Genomic DNA, 15,419 nt, shown 5'->3' with positions numbered 1-15,419 from the left:
GAAAAAAAAAATCAAAGCCCGTAACTTAATCTTCTTTCTGGCTCAATTTCCGATATCACCAGTCGGAGAGGTGAAATCGAACTCACTACAACAAACAACAAATATATCTTCTGATGACAAAAAAAGCTTTAAGTTCTAGCTCACCTCTCTCAGTTTCTCCACTTTCGTAAAATGGCGACCAAAGGACGTGTAGCGCATTCCGTGTAAAAAGGGAGCAAGATATACTCTCAGCTTGCTCTACAAAAAAAAAAGATTTCGGTATTTATGAGAAATTTGGGGAAACAATAGACAAAAAACAAAGGGAAGAAATAGAAAGCAAAGTGCGGTACAGCTTTTAGCAATCACTAAAATCTAGGTCTGCTAAAAATGCAATATAGAACACTTGAACCCACTTGAACAGCTAATATAAAATGCTTAGACCTAGTTATGCAGAATAGATTAATGCTTCAGCACTACAAACCACCAAACAGCCATCTCAATGTGCCAAAAGAAGCAAGCAACTAAATTGAAAGACCAGCAACCAAACTTAACATTGAAAATTTTAAATTATTTAAATGGCAAAAGCAAAGAAACCTAAGCCAATCAAACAATCAGTTCAACATAGTTATCTTGAGGTTTATTGATAGTTCAATCTGATTCAGTTGTTGACGGTGCTTATTTATCAGTGTTATGAAATTTGTTTTTGAGAAAATATCTTACTGAAATTAGTTCGGGGAGTGGTTGGTAAACTAAAGATTTTTTTTATACCCATAGTGTCCGGGCCAGCTTGCCCACACATTGACTAATTCAATGGGGCACATGCCACCTCCCATCTGTACTGTAACTTTATCCACCAAGGTTTGGGCATATGGGAAGAAATCACCTAGAGTTTTTGTCTCCGCTAGGATATGAACCTGAGACCTCATGGTTCTCAACCCACTTTATTGACCATTAGGCCACACCTTTGGGTGTTCGTAAACTAAAGATAATTATATAAATGACTATCAAATCAATTAAAAATAACAACTTCATAGAAGAAATGATTGGCCATTAATTTGAGAAGTGATCTTCACATGAAACAACCAGATACCTAATTATATGGATAAGGCAACCAAAAACCAATTGCAAACTAATTTAAGCAAAGGTTGATTCGATGCCTGAAACGATCAAAATCATATAAGTAACTAAGATTTTTTAAAGGACAGAAGGAAAATATCCGTATGTGTTTATATTGACAGTAGAGAAAGATACAAGATCTGTAGTGAGACATATGTGTCCTTTTTATCTTTCTCTCTCTACCTTCACCCATTCACCTACCCGGGGCTAGTGAGCATATCTTTCACTTTTGGACAGTGTTTTTCAGAGCGAAGCGCAAAAAAGCGACAGGGGCTCACTTCGCTTAAAGCATGAAGCATGCGCTTCTTTGAAGTGAAGAGCAATTTTTAAAAACAATAACAACAACAAACCCAGTATATTACCACAAGTGGGGTCTGGGTAGAGCATTTTTATTTAAAAAAATACCAAAATAAACTTTGCTCAGATTAGTAAAATAACTTAATAAAAAAGAACTCAACAAAAATATTATATAAGCATATGTTTGACCTCTTCTAAAAGAGATCCCAACCTGGACTCTTTTTTTTAAGATGGTAATAGTGTATTCATCAGCATTAAGGAAACGTTGGCAACCCTATTTAGAGTTCAAGTAAACAGTCTTGTTCATCTTACAAGAACTACTAATAACTCTCTTACAAGAACTACTAATAACTCTTTACAATGATCCTAGAAAATCAAGTAAAGATTCAGCACCCTCTACATAATTTTCTTTGCACCAAGAGTACAAGGACAAAATACAATTTGACTTAATTATATGTATAGGACTGCTGATATCTTCAAAGCACCTTGCCTTTCTCTCTGTCCACAGCTGGGATAGATTTCCACCACTTCTTTTGCCTTACATTACCTGACTTAATTCTTTATATTTTTTTATTTTTTAAAAAGAGTCCCAAAGTTCCTTTTTACTACTAAAATCGCTGCTTTTTAAAGAATAGCTCGCCTCGCTTCACGCATGACGTGGTCGCTTCATTAAGATCGCCTCGCTTCACACCCTTGAAGCGCCATAGGCTCGCTTCATCCCTATAAGCGATGAAGCGCTCTTCTTTTTTACAACACTGCTTTTGGAGAATGTGTGCTTGGCTCCACAGGAGGAAGGGGAACCAGGATTCGATCAAGATCAAGGTTTGCAGTTGGATACTGGACCACAGGACCAATCTAGGGGTGTAAGCATATTATTTTTCGAGAACGGTAACATCTTATAAAAGAAAACAGCACATAGTTTGTGCTGGTAGAAGTGACAAAATACATATCCCAAAAAAAGTAAAGAATCCCCCTACTAATAGAACTTACAAGGATTCTATGATATCAAGTATGGAGTCACTATCATTTACAGGTCATTCTTTACACCAATAAGAAAAAGTACTAAACAGTTTCATTTTGATTATCTGATATTAGGGGTGTAAGCATATTACTATATGCTACAGTGTTCCAGAAATACGCATCCCTCAAGAATATCACTTTCTTTTTTGTCTGAAGAGGGAAGGGGCATTGTTCATCATATCATATTGATGCTGCTTAAGGTCAGAGCATATATTTAAGTTAGCATGGACAACTAAATGTTCAGACCTCAAGGCAATTAGAATAAGCAAATTAAAAGGAAGAATGACAAGTACCCTCCACTTCATTATCTGATCAAGAAGCCCAGGCTCACAGACAGCTTTTGCATCTTCAACTTTGCCCCCTTCATCCAATATTTTCAAGGCCGCACGAATAGCCTGCAAGACATAAAATAGGTCATTTTTATTGGATGTCGCTCCAGGACATCTGGTAAAATAGGTCATACTAAAGATACTTTCAACAAAAATCAGCATAAAAAATAGTTTCTCAAGTACCTCAATGGAACCCTCCACTTTCCCCAAGGTTATAGATTTGTCAAATTTTGACGAGTATGCATGTGTAGTTGGTGATATTTGCTTCACCAGTTTATCCATAGTTATAGAGGATTTAACGTCTTTCATAATAGACAAAATTCTGCATGGAAGGCATGAAGGAAAACAGAACAGCATCTTATCGGTCACCGAAAACAGAAAGGAATACATGGACCAGACCTCGAGAAAAGCACAAATACAGCATCCTACCATATGCCAGTAGAATAAAGAAAAAGCAGAACTAAAAACAGCAAAAATTATATCATGTTAATTCAGTTCATTCAAGAAACTAGCTTTTTTTGTTATGGGGGTCATTTTTTTGGGTTTGGGATTCATTAGCAGCCTACATGATTACATCTGGAGTAATTTTCAAAACCATTTTAAGATGAAACCACATTTCCACCGTGTCAAAATTTATAGCTATGAGTTAAAACCCTCATCCTAAGCAAGGAAAAGGAAAAGCTGTTATATCTGTGGAACCTCAAGCGAAAATAGTTATTGACAGAGCTAGAGTGCTTCACCTGCTCTTTGCTGTAGCATCTAAAGTCTGTGAACTGCTTGTTTCCTTTTTGTCAGACTTCATGATCTTGGTTTTCCCCTCTTCACTAGACTCAACGGGTTGTGATTCCCTGCTAATGAGTTCATATAACTTTAGACCTAAAGAGGCTTTACCTTCACTATTGACAGTTTTGTTGAGCTTTGCAGATGATGTCTTGTTCAAACTCTTTCTAGTAGCATCAATTACTTTTTGTCTTTTTGAAGAATCAGGTAGAGACAATCTCCTCTCTCTCTTTCTGGAAAAATCATCCTTCACTGCCTTGGACAATTTTTCATCAGTTTTTGGTTTTTTAGCAATCACTCTGCCATTAGTAACTTCTGCAGATTTTCCTTTTAGTTTGTCCAATTCTTCAGATATTTGCTTTCCCCTCCTATGGTCTCCCGGAAATTTGATGTGATTTCTTGAAGGTGTAGCAAGCTCTTCATCAATCTCATGTTTTCTGAAGAATTTGTCAGTATAAGTCACTTGGAAAAAATTAGAGTAAAGCTCACTTGAAAAATACCAGCTCAGATGAAGTAAACGCAGAAGTGACATGTAAAGAACTCACAAGCAATAAATCAAAATTCGATCTGGTATAAGACCATCCCATGCCCTTGGCATCTCCTCATCCTCGTCCTCATCCTCATCCTCGTCATTTTCTTCTTCATCCTTGCTTTTGTCGAAAACAATTTCCCTGGCCATTTACATAATACTAGTTACACTTGTACACAAAGTAGTGTCCAGTGTCCACGAGAATATCAAGGAGCAATAAAGTAAGTACTTAGGCAAGCATTTCCGATGGTATGATGTTGGACACCGTCTACACATGGCAAACTGTAACTCGGTTTTATCTTTATCTTCTCTCTGTTTACAGACGCAGCACTGATGCAGAGGACAAGCGAAAGGTTCACCAGCAGCGATCTTCTTTCTAAGTTCATCAACCTTCAACTGAGCATCAGGATGAAGCAGTCTGGCAACACAATCTGGGTGGTAAAAATGGCCACAAGTTGCATTAACGCAACGGAAGACCTGAAAACCGTACCCAAAATTTTGACTTAACCATATCCATGAAAAACCTGCAATTTAAAGTACAAACTCGAAAATAATATCAAGAGCACAGATATGCACTTATAATTGTTTTCTTAACGAAATAGAATCATACATGCAATTAAATGCAATAGGCGCTTATGCTAGCCTTTTGTTGCGAAATTTCTTTTCATTTACTGCCACAGGGAGCAGGAGTTAACAATTCCTACCAGAAAGGAAAAATGAGCACCAAGTATGATTAAAGGTGGTATTAGGTAGAAGAAAAAAGAAAATAAAACACTTAAAGAAAAAAAGGAAGAAGCAAAGCTACCGTTAAAAAGGAGGATGTAGGTAGAATAAGAAGCAGCAGCACCACCCCAACAAACCAAAACAAAAAAGAGTTTGGAGAAAGAGCAGTGTAATAGAGCTGATCAGTGCGCATGAGGAGCAAGAATGAATATAATGAAAGGACTCCAGTTTTTACACAGAAAGAAGTAGCTCCAATATTAAGTGCCCCTCAGTCCAGCTATCACACACCGGGCTATTCTGAAGAAAACTTCGGGGACAACGCAGTTAGTGCATGTATTAAAAGAGTGAGAACGGCCGTATCCATTGAGAATATTTTCAGTGGCATTGCAGGCATATCCAGAAATCAATGGGGACTATAACAGTTGGATTAACCAGTTGTAAGTCTTAATTCAATAAACTATACGCTACAATCATGTACTACTATACGCACTATTTTCCTATATTGATTTAACAGTCAACATTCAACAGTAGCAGATGGCTGAACATCTTCAAACAATTGTACTATTCCAGCAGGTCTCACAGGTTTGTTCGTACCTCTGCATGAGATGATAGATCAGAAGAACCTAACTTCCCACAAGCATAGCACTGGTGCTGCTGATATTCACAATTTTTACAATAGAAATCTTGATATTTCATTGCCTTGAAGGAGAAAAACTTGTATTAGTAGGAAGCAATATGCTAAGCAGAGATGAAAATAAAGTTCAGTAGAAGGAACGAAATTCAGGCAGACTTTGACATACCCTAACTTGAGCCTTGGTAAATCCAAGAGACTCACACTGAGATTGAGCACCATCTTCCACTGTAGCATGAAATGACCTCAAGCACTTTCCATCGCAACTGGTTGAGATCACAAGGGGCATATTATTTGGAGAAACAGAAAAAAGCCACTAGTAATTATGCTTTAAGATGATAATAAGCAATTCAGAACCAAAATTAATCACCTCGGAAAAGAGAGAACTAGGATGTAACTACATACTACTATCCGGTAGATATAGACTTTGAAATTACAAAAGTTCTCAGGAGAAGTAGGTGCAAACAAAAATGTCAATTTGATATCACCAAAACAAACTAAGAAAAACTCAACAAAGACCTAGGAGCCAGATTATGTTGTTAACTTCAAACACAGCTGAATGCACTATGTATTCAGTAGGACACTGGACGGCAGAGCTTATCTTTCTGTTCTTTATAGTTATGATAAGCTGACCAAACAAGCTGAATCAATGATCTACACCTATGTGCAAATCCGTATTGTTGGGAATAAATAAAACATTAACAATGGAACATTTAAAAAAGAAAATCAGATAAGATGAAAACATTTGGCAAACTAAACTTAGTTCAACTAAGCGAGCGCATATTCAAGGAAAAAATACAACATAAGCTGGACATCAGAGTTGTCTTTCTGGTAAGATAAGGACTAAGCACACACCAAAGAAGTTCACCACCATCGTCACATATTGCGCAGAGAGATTCGAAGTGATTGTAATCATCTTCTTCTTCTTCTTCATTGTCATCTATGATCTCATCGACTATAAACTCGGATATTGACCCAACCTGACAAAATAAACAAAGCACAAGCTCAAAAAGAAAACCAGATGTTCTGTTTCTCAACTCCTGCTTTCCTATCTTAGAAAAGCAAGGGAAAGAATATGTACAACCTCATCAAATAGTTTCTTCTTCTTAGGCTTCTCCTCCAAAAAAGTAAGTAAAACCTGCAGAAAATAAGATCAGTTTCACCTTTTGCTATAAACTATAAAGATGCGAAATACTTGAGAAGAGGAAAGGAAAGAAAAACAGATTCCAGAAGGAAAAAGGAGAAACTCAGGCCAAAAAGGAACAACCTGATCTGGAGTACTTTATTCCATCTCAAGTCAAACATCGGCTAATTCAGTTCACGAAAAAAAATTATGTATATTTATGAGATATACGAGAGGTACTTTTTTGGTTTGCGACTTACCAGCCTTGAACTCTTGACCTAGAGTTGTAGAGAAAACTCCCTCAAACACTATGACAGAGAGAAAGTACTTTCAAGTAAGGATATGCGAATTAAGAAAGTTAAATGGGCTGTCATCACAACTCTAGGTTAAGAGTTCAAGGCTGGTAAGTCGCAAACCACCTCGATTTTTAGGCATGGAGTTAAGACACCTCCCCGCAATACTTCTCAGGCCGCCCTCTACCTCTTCTTATGCCCTCCACAACCAGCCGTTCGCACCTCCATAACCAGCCGTTCGCACCCCACACTAGGTCAATCTCGGTTTTTAGCAATTAATTAGCCAAACACTAATTGCTTTTCAATGAAAGTAATTTTTTGAAAAGCACTTCAACTTATTTTGAGAAGTGCTTTTCAAAAAATTACTTCCATTGAAAAGCAATTAGTGTTTGGCTAATTAATTTGAAAAGCATTTGAGCAGCAATTATGTTTGGCAAGCTTTTAAAAAGTGCTTCTAAGTGTATTTTTCTCAAAAGTGCTTTGCAGAAAAATGCTTTTGGGGAAAAGCAATTTTTTTCTACTTCTCAAAAATTGTTTTTGCTGCTACTCAAAAGCGCTTTTTTCATTCTAAAAGCTTGGTCAAACACCTTAACTTTGGGAAAAAAAGAAGCACTTTTAGCCAAAAAGAACGACGTCCAAACAAGCCGTATGACTCTAATATAACAAAACTTCTTGTACCTCATCTCTAACATAGAAAGTACTTGAGACCTCCCCCCTTAGTTAACAGAGACCCCCATAAAGAGCTTTCCTTGGCTGATTACCTTAAATGGCAAATTTTTCTTCGCCTAACAATTCAAAAACTAAATAAACTATTGTTATGTGATATCTTTCAACTACTACACTTTTCACATTTTAAATACTTCCTTTTCATTTTAAGTAAGGATTCTAAGTACCTCCCAGCAACCTCACCCCACAATTTATTTGAAGCATAGGTAAAGTGGAACATTTAATAGTGATATCAGCCAATAACTTGCCAACTTATATTCAGTTTTTACCCCTAATGCAATGTATCTCCTAGTGTAGGGTGTTTTCCTTAAAAAAGAGGGAAGACTAACAGATAACAAAGGTGAATTTAAAACTATTTGAACTAGAGATCTTTCCAATCAAAGCAAGGAATCATACAAACCTTGGATTGAGCCAATTTTCCGTCACGCTTAACAATTTCATTGATAAATTTCATGTGATCCACTAGATCATTCTCCGAAGGCCTGGGCTCATACACACTACAAAAACATGGGTAAGATTCTAGATTCCCCTCAACAAAAAGAAAATATATGCTAATACACAATACATAATATGTGAACCTGAAAACTTTAGATAAGTGATCCCACAAAGCTCTGCCAGAAGATTCTGGATTTTTTTTCAGGAAGTGCAAGGAATGCACAGTGATCAAGATTGACCTAATGGTATCCTGGAAAGCCTTCCTCGGTTTTTCAAGTCTGATCCAACCGTTCTCTTTAGATAAAACTGAAACCGCTGGCTCTATACGTGAAAAATCAAACTTCCATGATGTGACCTGCTTATAAATCTTCTGAAGGCCATTATCCGCAGTCCCACGCAAGAAAACGTGTCTTTTTTTCCCATCCAGACTCTCAGTTTCATTCCACTGAAATTTTAGCTCCGCGAATGAAACAGGCTCATCCTTATCATCTACAAATTCATAGTTAGAGACAGTACTCGGGACTGCTTCAACTTCATCATCAGAAGATGCCATACCCACTTTCCCCAAATGCTCTGGAGGAATACCTGACTACCTGCCGATGAAGTTCACCCAGTATACAAAGATTAAAAAGCATGGAGTTAAGACATGGCTGATACTCTTTAACTGGGAAAACATATCCATATAGTAGAAAAGCTTTTTTCAGATGAAAATGAAGCCTTGTTGCTGTGAAAATCATGATCGTTAAGCATTGGATAGTTCTAAAATTGGAATTATGCACCACTTCGAAATCCAATATGTTAGTTAAAAGTAGTCAGTGTTAATGAAGGCTGAGTAAGAGTGACAAGCGAGACTCGTGAAAGGCTGAGATTTTCTTTCATTTTAAGTGGATGGATGGCTCATCTTTACTCCCAAGCATATAAATGCCACATGCAAAGAGAGAGATACAGAGTTTTGAACTCAAATTTTCTGGTATTGTTCTCGGCCTTCTCTCTCTTCTTTCCCTCTCCAAAATTCCGTTACCAATTCATGTCGATTTCCATTTCTTCTTCAATTACATTGCCGAGTACAGGTTTCTGATGATACGTCGCCGAAAATTGGTGCTTATTATCAGTTCCAGTGTAATAGAAGCATTTCCATTTAAGTTTCTTATTTAATTTCTAGTTGTAATTGAATGGTTTGCTGATGTGGCAATAAAACTAGCCTGACTCAGCATTAATTGTTTGTGTCAAGTGATAGTTATTGGGGTATAACAATAGGTATCAGAGCATCTTTCTGGTTCTTGTGGGTGAACAACTATGGCAGAGGGTACTTGACTAAAGCTCTTGATAAAAGGATGAGAGAAGAAGAATCCTTGGAGGAAACAAATCAAAGGCGGGATGAATTAGCACTTTGTCAAAGTACATTGAACGATTCTCAAGTAGGCATCCATGCCCTCTTTGAAGTTTGAGTAGATTTCTGATCGACTGGTAGCCTCTGAAAGGGGGCTGAGCAAAGAGAAATTGAAGCTGTTGCACGACCTGGGGTTGGATTGCTACTTGTTCCTGTCAATGATGGATGAATGATCAAATTTAACGGATTGCATTCTCACTTACCCAAATCAGGTTTCCCATCATTTGAGGGTAGTGATCCTATGGTATGGGTGAGAAAGTGTTATAATTTCAGATTATAGGGTACCTAAGTTGCAAAACTTAGAACAAGCTATCCTTTACTTGAATTAGAGGGCTGAATCGTGGTATCAACCTTTTGTTGAATAGAGGTTCGGTAACCTGGGCTGAATTTAGAGATAACACTTGCAGAAGGTTTGTGGAATCACTAGTGGCAGATGTGGTAAAAGAATTTAACAAAATGGTGCAAACGGGGACAGTTGAAGAATAGCTTTTTAATAAGAACAGTGAATACTTTAGTAGGTTGTTGGGCGTGTTTCTTTTCGATACCATTAGTATTTCGTATTGCTCTTGTATTCCCTTAGGCTTAGTTTTCTTTTAATATATGTTGTTCTGTTCCTTACCTCTATCCAATTCTAGTCTCTTTCGCTTTAGTTTATCTAGTATCGTATTGTTGGAACTGCTTGTTGCATTTGCTTCTTTACCATATTTTTTTGTGCCGAGGGTCTATCGGAAACGGCCTCTCTTCCTTCACAAAGGTAAGGCTAAGGTTTGCATACACTCTATCCTCTCCAGACCCTACTTGTTGGATTTTCACTGAATTTTTTGTTGTTGTTGTTGTAGAAGAGCTCAGGGCTCATTTGCTCATCTGGAAGCCAACTATGAATGATGTGTACTTCCTATCTAATTTTGTGGGAGGATTGAAAGAAGAAGTTAAACTATCTGTCACGGTCTTCAGGCTGGTGAGTTGAGACCCTGAAACAAGCTAGGTTGCAAGAGAAGGCCATAGAGGCTATGTTAAAGAGGAGCAAGTTGAGGTATATGTCTGATGGTAGCACCACACTGGAGCGATTGCTAATAAGGGAGTTCAAGCTACTAAAAATGCCACTAACATGTTCAATGCTAAGAACAACACAACATCACATGGGGGTTTTGCATACCCAAAGGCCCATAGTTTGTGCTACAGATGAGGGGATAGGTACTCCATGGGCCATGAATGCAAGCTTATACAGTTAAACCGTATGTGAAGCTGAAAAAAGCTTAGAGGAAAATTCCTTACTTGCAAGGAGGTCTAATTGGTCTGTTGGAGGGCATAAGGTGGAGTACTTCGGGTCACATAGTTACAGCAAAAGGAGTTGCCATCAATCCAGCAAGGTGCATGCTATGATTGAGTGGCCTAGCCCTAAGAACATAAAAGCGTGGAAAAGGAAAATAAAAGCACTGAGGGGATTCTTTGGCCTAGATTGCTGGATATGGGAAGACAAGCAAACCACGAACTAACAGGTTAAGAAAAAATGCATTTCGAAAAGATGAAGCTAAAAAAGCTTTTGAAACTCTGAAAGAGGCCATGGTGGCAGCCCCTGTATAGGCTCTTCCTGATTTTAATTAGGAATTTGCCATTGATCCACCACCATCTGTATAGATTGACAGAACTTTTGTATTAAAACGACGTTCCATTAATGCTTGAAAATCTTTGAAAAGTTCTTTAACCTCACTTTTATTTTTCAATGGATAAAGCCAAGTGTATTTTGTATATTGATCAACAAAAATGCAGTAATATAACTTTTTATCAATTGATAAAATCGGTGATGGACCCCATAAATCACTGAATATTGTTTGAAATGGTTTTGAGCTTGATAGCGTAAGTTGCTGAAAAGGATGTCGATGAACTTTGTTTGATGAACAAGAATTACAAACTGAAATTTTTTCTCGCAAGCAGGGTAGCGAGAATTTATTTAAAACAAAATTTAAAACTCTTGCGTGCGGATGACCCAATCGTCGATGCCAAGTGATAATAGAGGAGTTGGGGGAGGCCACATGTGCTCTTGGTGAAGATGAATTTGGCCCCAACTCCCAAGGAAGGTCCTATAGAGATGTTTGGAGGTTAGCGGTGTTTCAGTAGCACACATTAGGGTGATTAAGGATATGCATGAGAGAGCTAAGACTGGGTGAGGACTGCGGGTGGTGACTCGAGCATTTCCTCGTGGAGATTGGGTTACCTCAGGGATCGGCTCTTAGCCCGTTTTTGTTTGCCCCGGCATTGGATGTGCTAACGCGAAGCATACAAGGGGAGGTGCCATGGTGTATGCTATTTGTAGATGACATAGTACTGAATGATGAGACGCGGGGGATAACACAAGGTTGGAGGTTTGGAGACAGACGCTGGAGCCTAAAGGTTTCAAGTTAAGCAGGTCGAAAATAAAATACTTGGTGTCACACCTCCTTTTTCCCGATGGGATAGGAAGTTTTTCCACGAAATGGGATTATTTTATTTAATTCAGAGTCGCCACTTGGGATAATTTATGGTGTCCGAAGTCACCGGTTTATTTTAAATCCCAAATCGAGGAAAGTTGACTCCGTTTTAAGTCTGCGAAACCAAAAGACCGGGTAAGGAATTCTGTTAACCCGGGAGAAGGTGTTAGGCATTCCCGGATTCCGTGATTTTAGCACGGTCGCTTTAATCATACCTGGATTAATGAAATTGTTTCATTACGCGTTTTAGAACCTATGTGTGTTTATCCTTTTACCGCTTTTAGTTGCTTGATTATTCGTAATTATAAAATCATCTTGAAACAAGTCATGCGTACGTGTACTCTTTTTTTGCTTGGCGCGTCAAAAATCATGTCACGTGTACGTGTACACAATTATAACACTTTATTATTATTAAGATTGTTTGGCCAAAGTCACGCGAACGTGTACCTTATTTTTAAGTTTAAAAATTGTAACTATGCCACCCGAACGTGTACATAATCATCCAAAGCAAGCTTGCATGCTAAAAAAAAATCTAACGACCCACGCCAGTGTTCATATGGGAACGAAAATTGTATCATATCAAAGATGTATTCAAAAAACTTTTCCATGAAGAAACAATTCCGAACATGATGATTAGGAAGAAACAACCAAACAACATAACTAAGAGCAAACTCTCAGGAGTCCTACCATGAAGATCAGAAACGAGATGCCATGATTTCACCTCAATCTACTACACAACAGCAAATTTGCATCAAGGAATAACAATTTAGCCATACATGTAGATATGGTGATTTCCGACTCCACGATTAACGGATTAACTCCTAAGCCACTTCAACATTTCCAATAGTCTTCACGTCAAAGAAAAACTAGTTTGTTGGTTTTAATCATGAATGATGACATGTTATTGGTTTTAATCATGAATGATGACATGTTATAAGCAACTAAAAAAAACTCATGAGGCATGAGAAAGCGACTAAAATTGCACACAATTGCTAGCTAGACCTTTCCTTTTCACTCGACGGATGAAACATAGACTGAGCAGACTTAAACCAACAACGATTTGACTAGTGTACTCAAAGGACTCTATCAGCTCACTTCACGCACAATAGGCATCAATATTTTCAAAGGAAACTCCAATTCTTCCCTCTTAAACGAAATAAAGGCAAATAGGAAAAAAAACAAACAATTTGCTAGAAAAATGCCAAGAACACCCATGCTTCAACTTGATGAATTTTAAAGCATTCTAACATATCAATATTCCAATTTTCATATGATCACCTAATCCATTAAACTTAGTTGACGGTAAATGAGCAGATGCTCAACTTCAAGAAAACGAACAAAACTCCAGGAAATGCAAGCAAAGAATCAGTCACTTGAGCTTAATTATCAAGCATGAGATCAACCAAACTCTTATCCTTTAACTTAAATCCGAACAGATTCGAGCGACAATTATTCATCGGAACATTTAAGACCTAGCAGATTAACCACGGCTCTTATCATATTCAAATCAACACTAACATGAGATAGTAAAAGAGAAAATGGATGAACCTGATATGAAGCTTTTTGTTTTTTAATGTATTCTGATAAATGGTGCGGCTAAAAGCGAATTCAGGAACGAAATTCGAATCAACAACAGAGTAACTGGAACTCGAATAATAATCGAATTTGAACAGAACCACGAACGGCAAACCTCGGGCAGCGACGGCCAACAAAAATTGAATTTCAACTAAATTTCATCTTAAAGCCAAAACTAGAATTGAAAAGTAGAGACAGAAAGATTAAAATATTTTTTTCCTGGTTTTTGGAATACCAAAGAAAATCGAGAAGAGAGCTCTCAAAACCCCAGCACTTTCCTATACCAATTTCTATCCAAAATCATGTGTTTAGGTTGCTGGGTGTTGGAGAGTATGGATGATTTTTGGAGTTGGAGGTGACAGATTTTAGCTCTTTGAAGCTAGGAGTTGTTATTGGAAATTGGGAGGAGTTGAGTCTTTTTGGGGAGGCAACCAATTTCCTTCTCTGTTCGTTCTTCCTTTTCTATGAGTGTGTATCCCTTTTTTATTTTTGTTTGTTTTTTGTGTGTGCAGGTTTTTTGGCTGAAGACCTGGAGGTTCGTTGGTTTCAGGAAGGGTAGGGGCGTAGATGTGTAGGTCCAGGGTTTGTGAAATTGGGTTTTTATTTTGGGTGGGAAATTAATGATAGCCCTAGGATTAGATGGGATGAATGGCTAGGATTTAGAAGGGAGATGGGTCAGATGGGTTATGGGTCTTGGGTTTAGGGCCATCTGAATTAGGGCCTCTTGTGGGCCAAGTCAAGCTCAAAATAATGATCTTATCATGTAAAAACAAGACAAAATTCGTGCAAAATTTTTCTTCTTATCCTTTTTTGGGGAAAAATATAATATCAATACTATTTATGTATCTTTTAATTTTATGAAAGGTTAATAAACTAAAAGTAACTAGATAAAATATCAATTAGCTAAATAACAAAAAATATTTTTTGTAATTTTTATTTTTGTGATAAAATAAAGTAAAAGAGTCAAAACTAGTTAAAATAGCGATATTAGACCTAAACTAAATATTTAAACACTAAAATGTGTAAAATTTCGGGAAGGGTCAAAAATTACATGTCTACCATTAGAGTGCAAGTTCAGTGATGGGATGCCTGAAGCAGAAGTGGAAGTGAAAATTGATATACAAGTCATCCCCAAAAGGGATAATTTCAAATATTTTGGGACTGTAATCCAAGGTAACGGGAGATTGACAAAGATGTCACTCATCGAATTGGAGCCGAGTGGATGAAATGGAGGCTCGCTTCTAGGCTTCTGTGTGAGAAGAAGCCACCAAGACTTAAGAGCAAGTTCTATAGAGTGGTGGTTAGACCAACTATGTTGTATGGGCAGAGCATTGGCACGTCAAGAAATCCCATGTCCAGAAGATGAAGGTAGCTGAAATGAGGATGTGGAGATAGAAGTGTGGGCATACCAGGAAAGACAGGATTAGGAACGGAATTATTAGGGACAAGGTGGGTGTGGCCTTGATGGAGGACAAACTGCGGGAATCGAGGCTGAGATAGTTCGGGCATGTACAGAGAAAATCCATAGATACCCCGGTCAGGAGGTGTGAGAAGTTGACCATGGCGGGTCTAGGGAAAGGCGAGGTAGGCCAAAGAAGTATTGGGGTGAGGTGTTTAGACAGTATATGTCATTGCTCCAGCTTACCGAGGACATGACCCTCGATAGGAAAGGGTGGAGGTCGAGAATTCGGGTGGAAAGTTGACAGGTAGTAGTTAGTCTCTTAGTCTTATCAGTAGTACCAGTACTATTTTTGTATTTTTCTTATTCCTGGTTCTTTATTAATATATGTTGTGCCATTTGCTCCTATTATATTGTTGCTACTATTGTTTGTTACTTTATTTTCACTGATCCTTGAGCAAGGATTTGTCGGAAACAGCCTTTCTACCATTACAATGTAGGGGTAAGGTATGCTCAAAAAAAAGATTTAAAAGTTAGTTAAACTTAGTTGGTGTTCGGAGTAATAAGCTTAGATATGTGGACAACTGACATCTTTCCTTCATTAAA

General features: G+C 37.8%; 1 protein-coding gene across 1 annotated transcript in view; it reads right to left on the bottom strand.

Moving 5' to 3' along the window:
- Positions 1–15,419, bottom strand: part of LOC109230820 (protein ENHANCED DOWNY MILDEW 2) — a 31,117-nt gene that overhangs the window by 13,464 nt on the left and 2,234 nt on the right. The window contains exons 2-13 of the mRNA XM_019396263.1: positions 8,125–8,574; positions 7,947–8,043; positions 6,489–6,542; positions 6,260–6,384; positions 5,574–5,670; positions 5,368–5,472; positions 4,280–4,527; positions 4,067–4,192; positions 3,482–3,958; positions 2,925–3,063; positions 2,706–2,807; positions 145–237 (exon numbers count right to left, since the gene is read on the bottom strand). Coding sequence (XP_019251808.1) covers positions 145–237; positions 2,706–2,807; positions 2,925–3,063; positions 3,482–3,958; positions 4,067–4,192; positions 4,280–4,527; positions 5,368–5,472; positions 5,574–5,670; positions 6,260–6,384; positions 6,489–6,542; positions 7,947–8,043; positions 8,125–8,534 — 2,073 coding nt within the window. The 5' untranslated portion in view covers positions 8,535–8,574. The remainder of the gene's footprint in view (positions 1–144; positions 238–2,705; positions 2,808–2,924; positions 3,064–3,481; positions 3,959–4,066; positions 4,193–4,279; positions 4,528–5,367; positions 5,473–5,573; positions 5,671–6,259; positions 6,385–6,488; positions 6,543–7,946; positions 8,044–8,124; positions 8,575–15,419) is intronic.

The sequence above is a fragment of the Nicotiana attenuata genome, chromosome 8 (genome assembly GCF_001879085.1).
Source record: "Nicotiana attenuata strain UT chromosome 8, NIATTr2, whole genome shotgun sequence".
Lineage (NCBI taxonomy): Eukaryota > Viridiplantae > Streptophyta > Magnoliopsida > Solanales > Solanaceae > Nicotiana > Nicotiana attenuata.
This window is presented reverse-complemented; position numbering and strand designations above follow the sequence as displayed.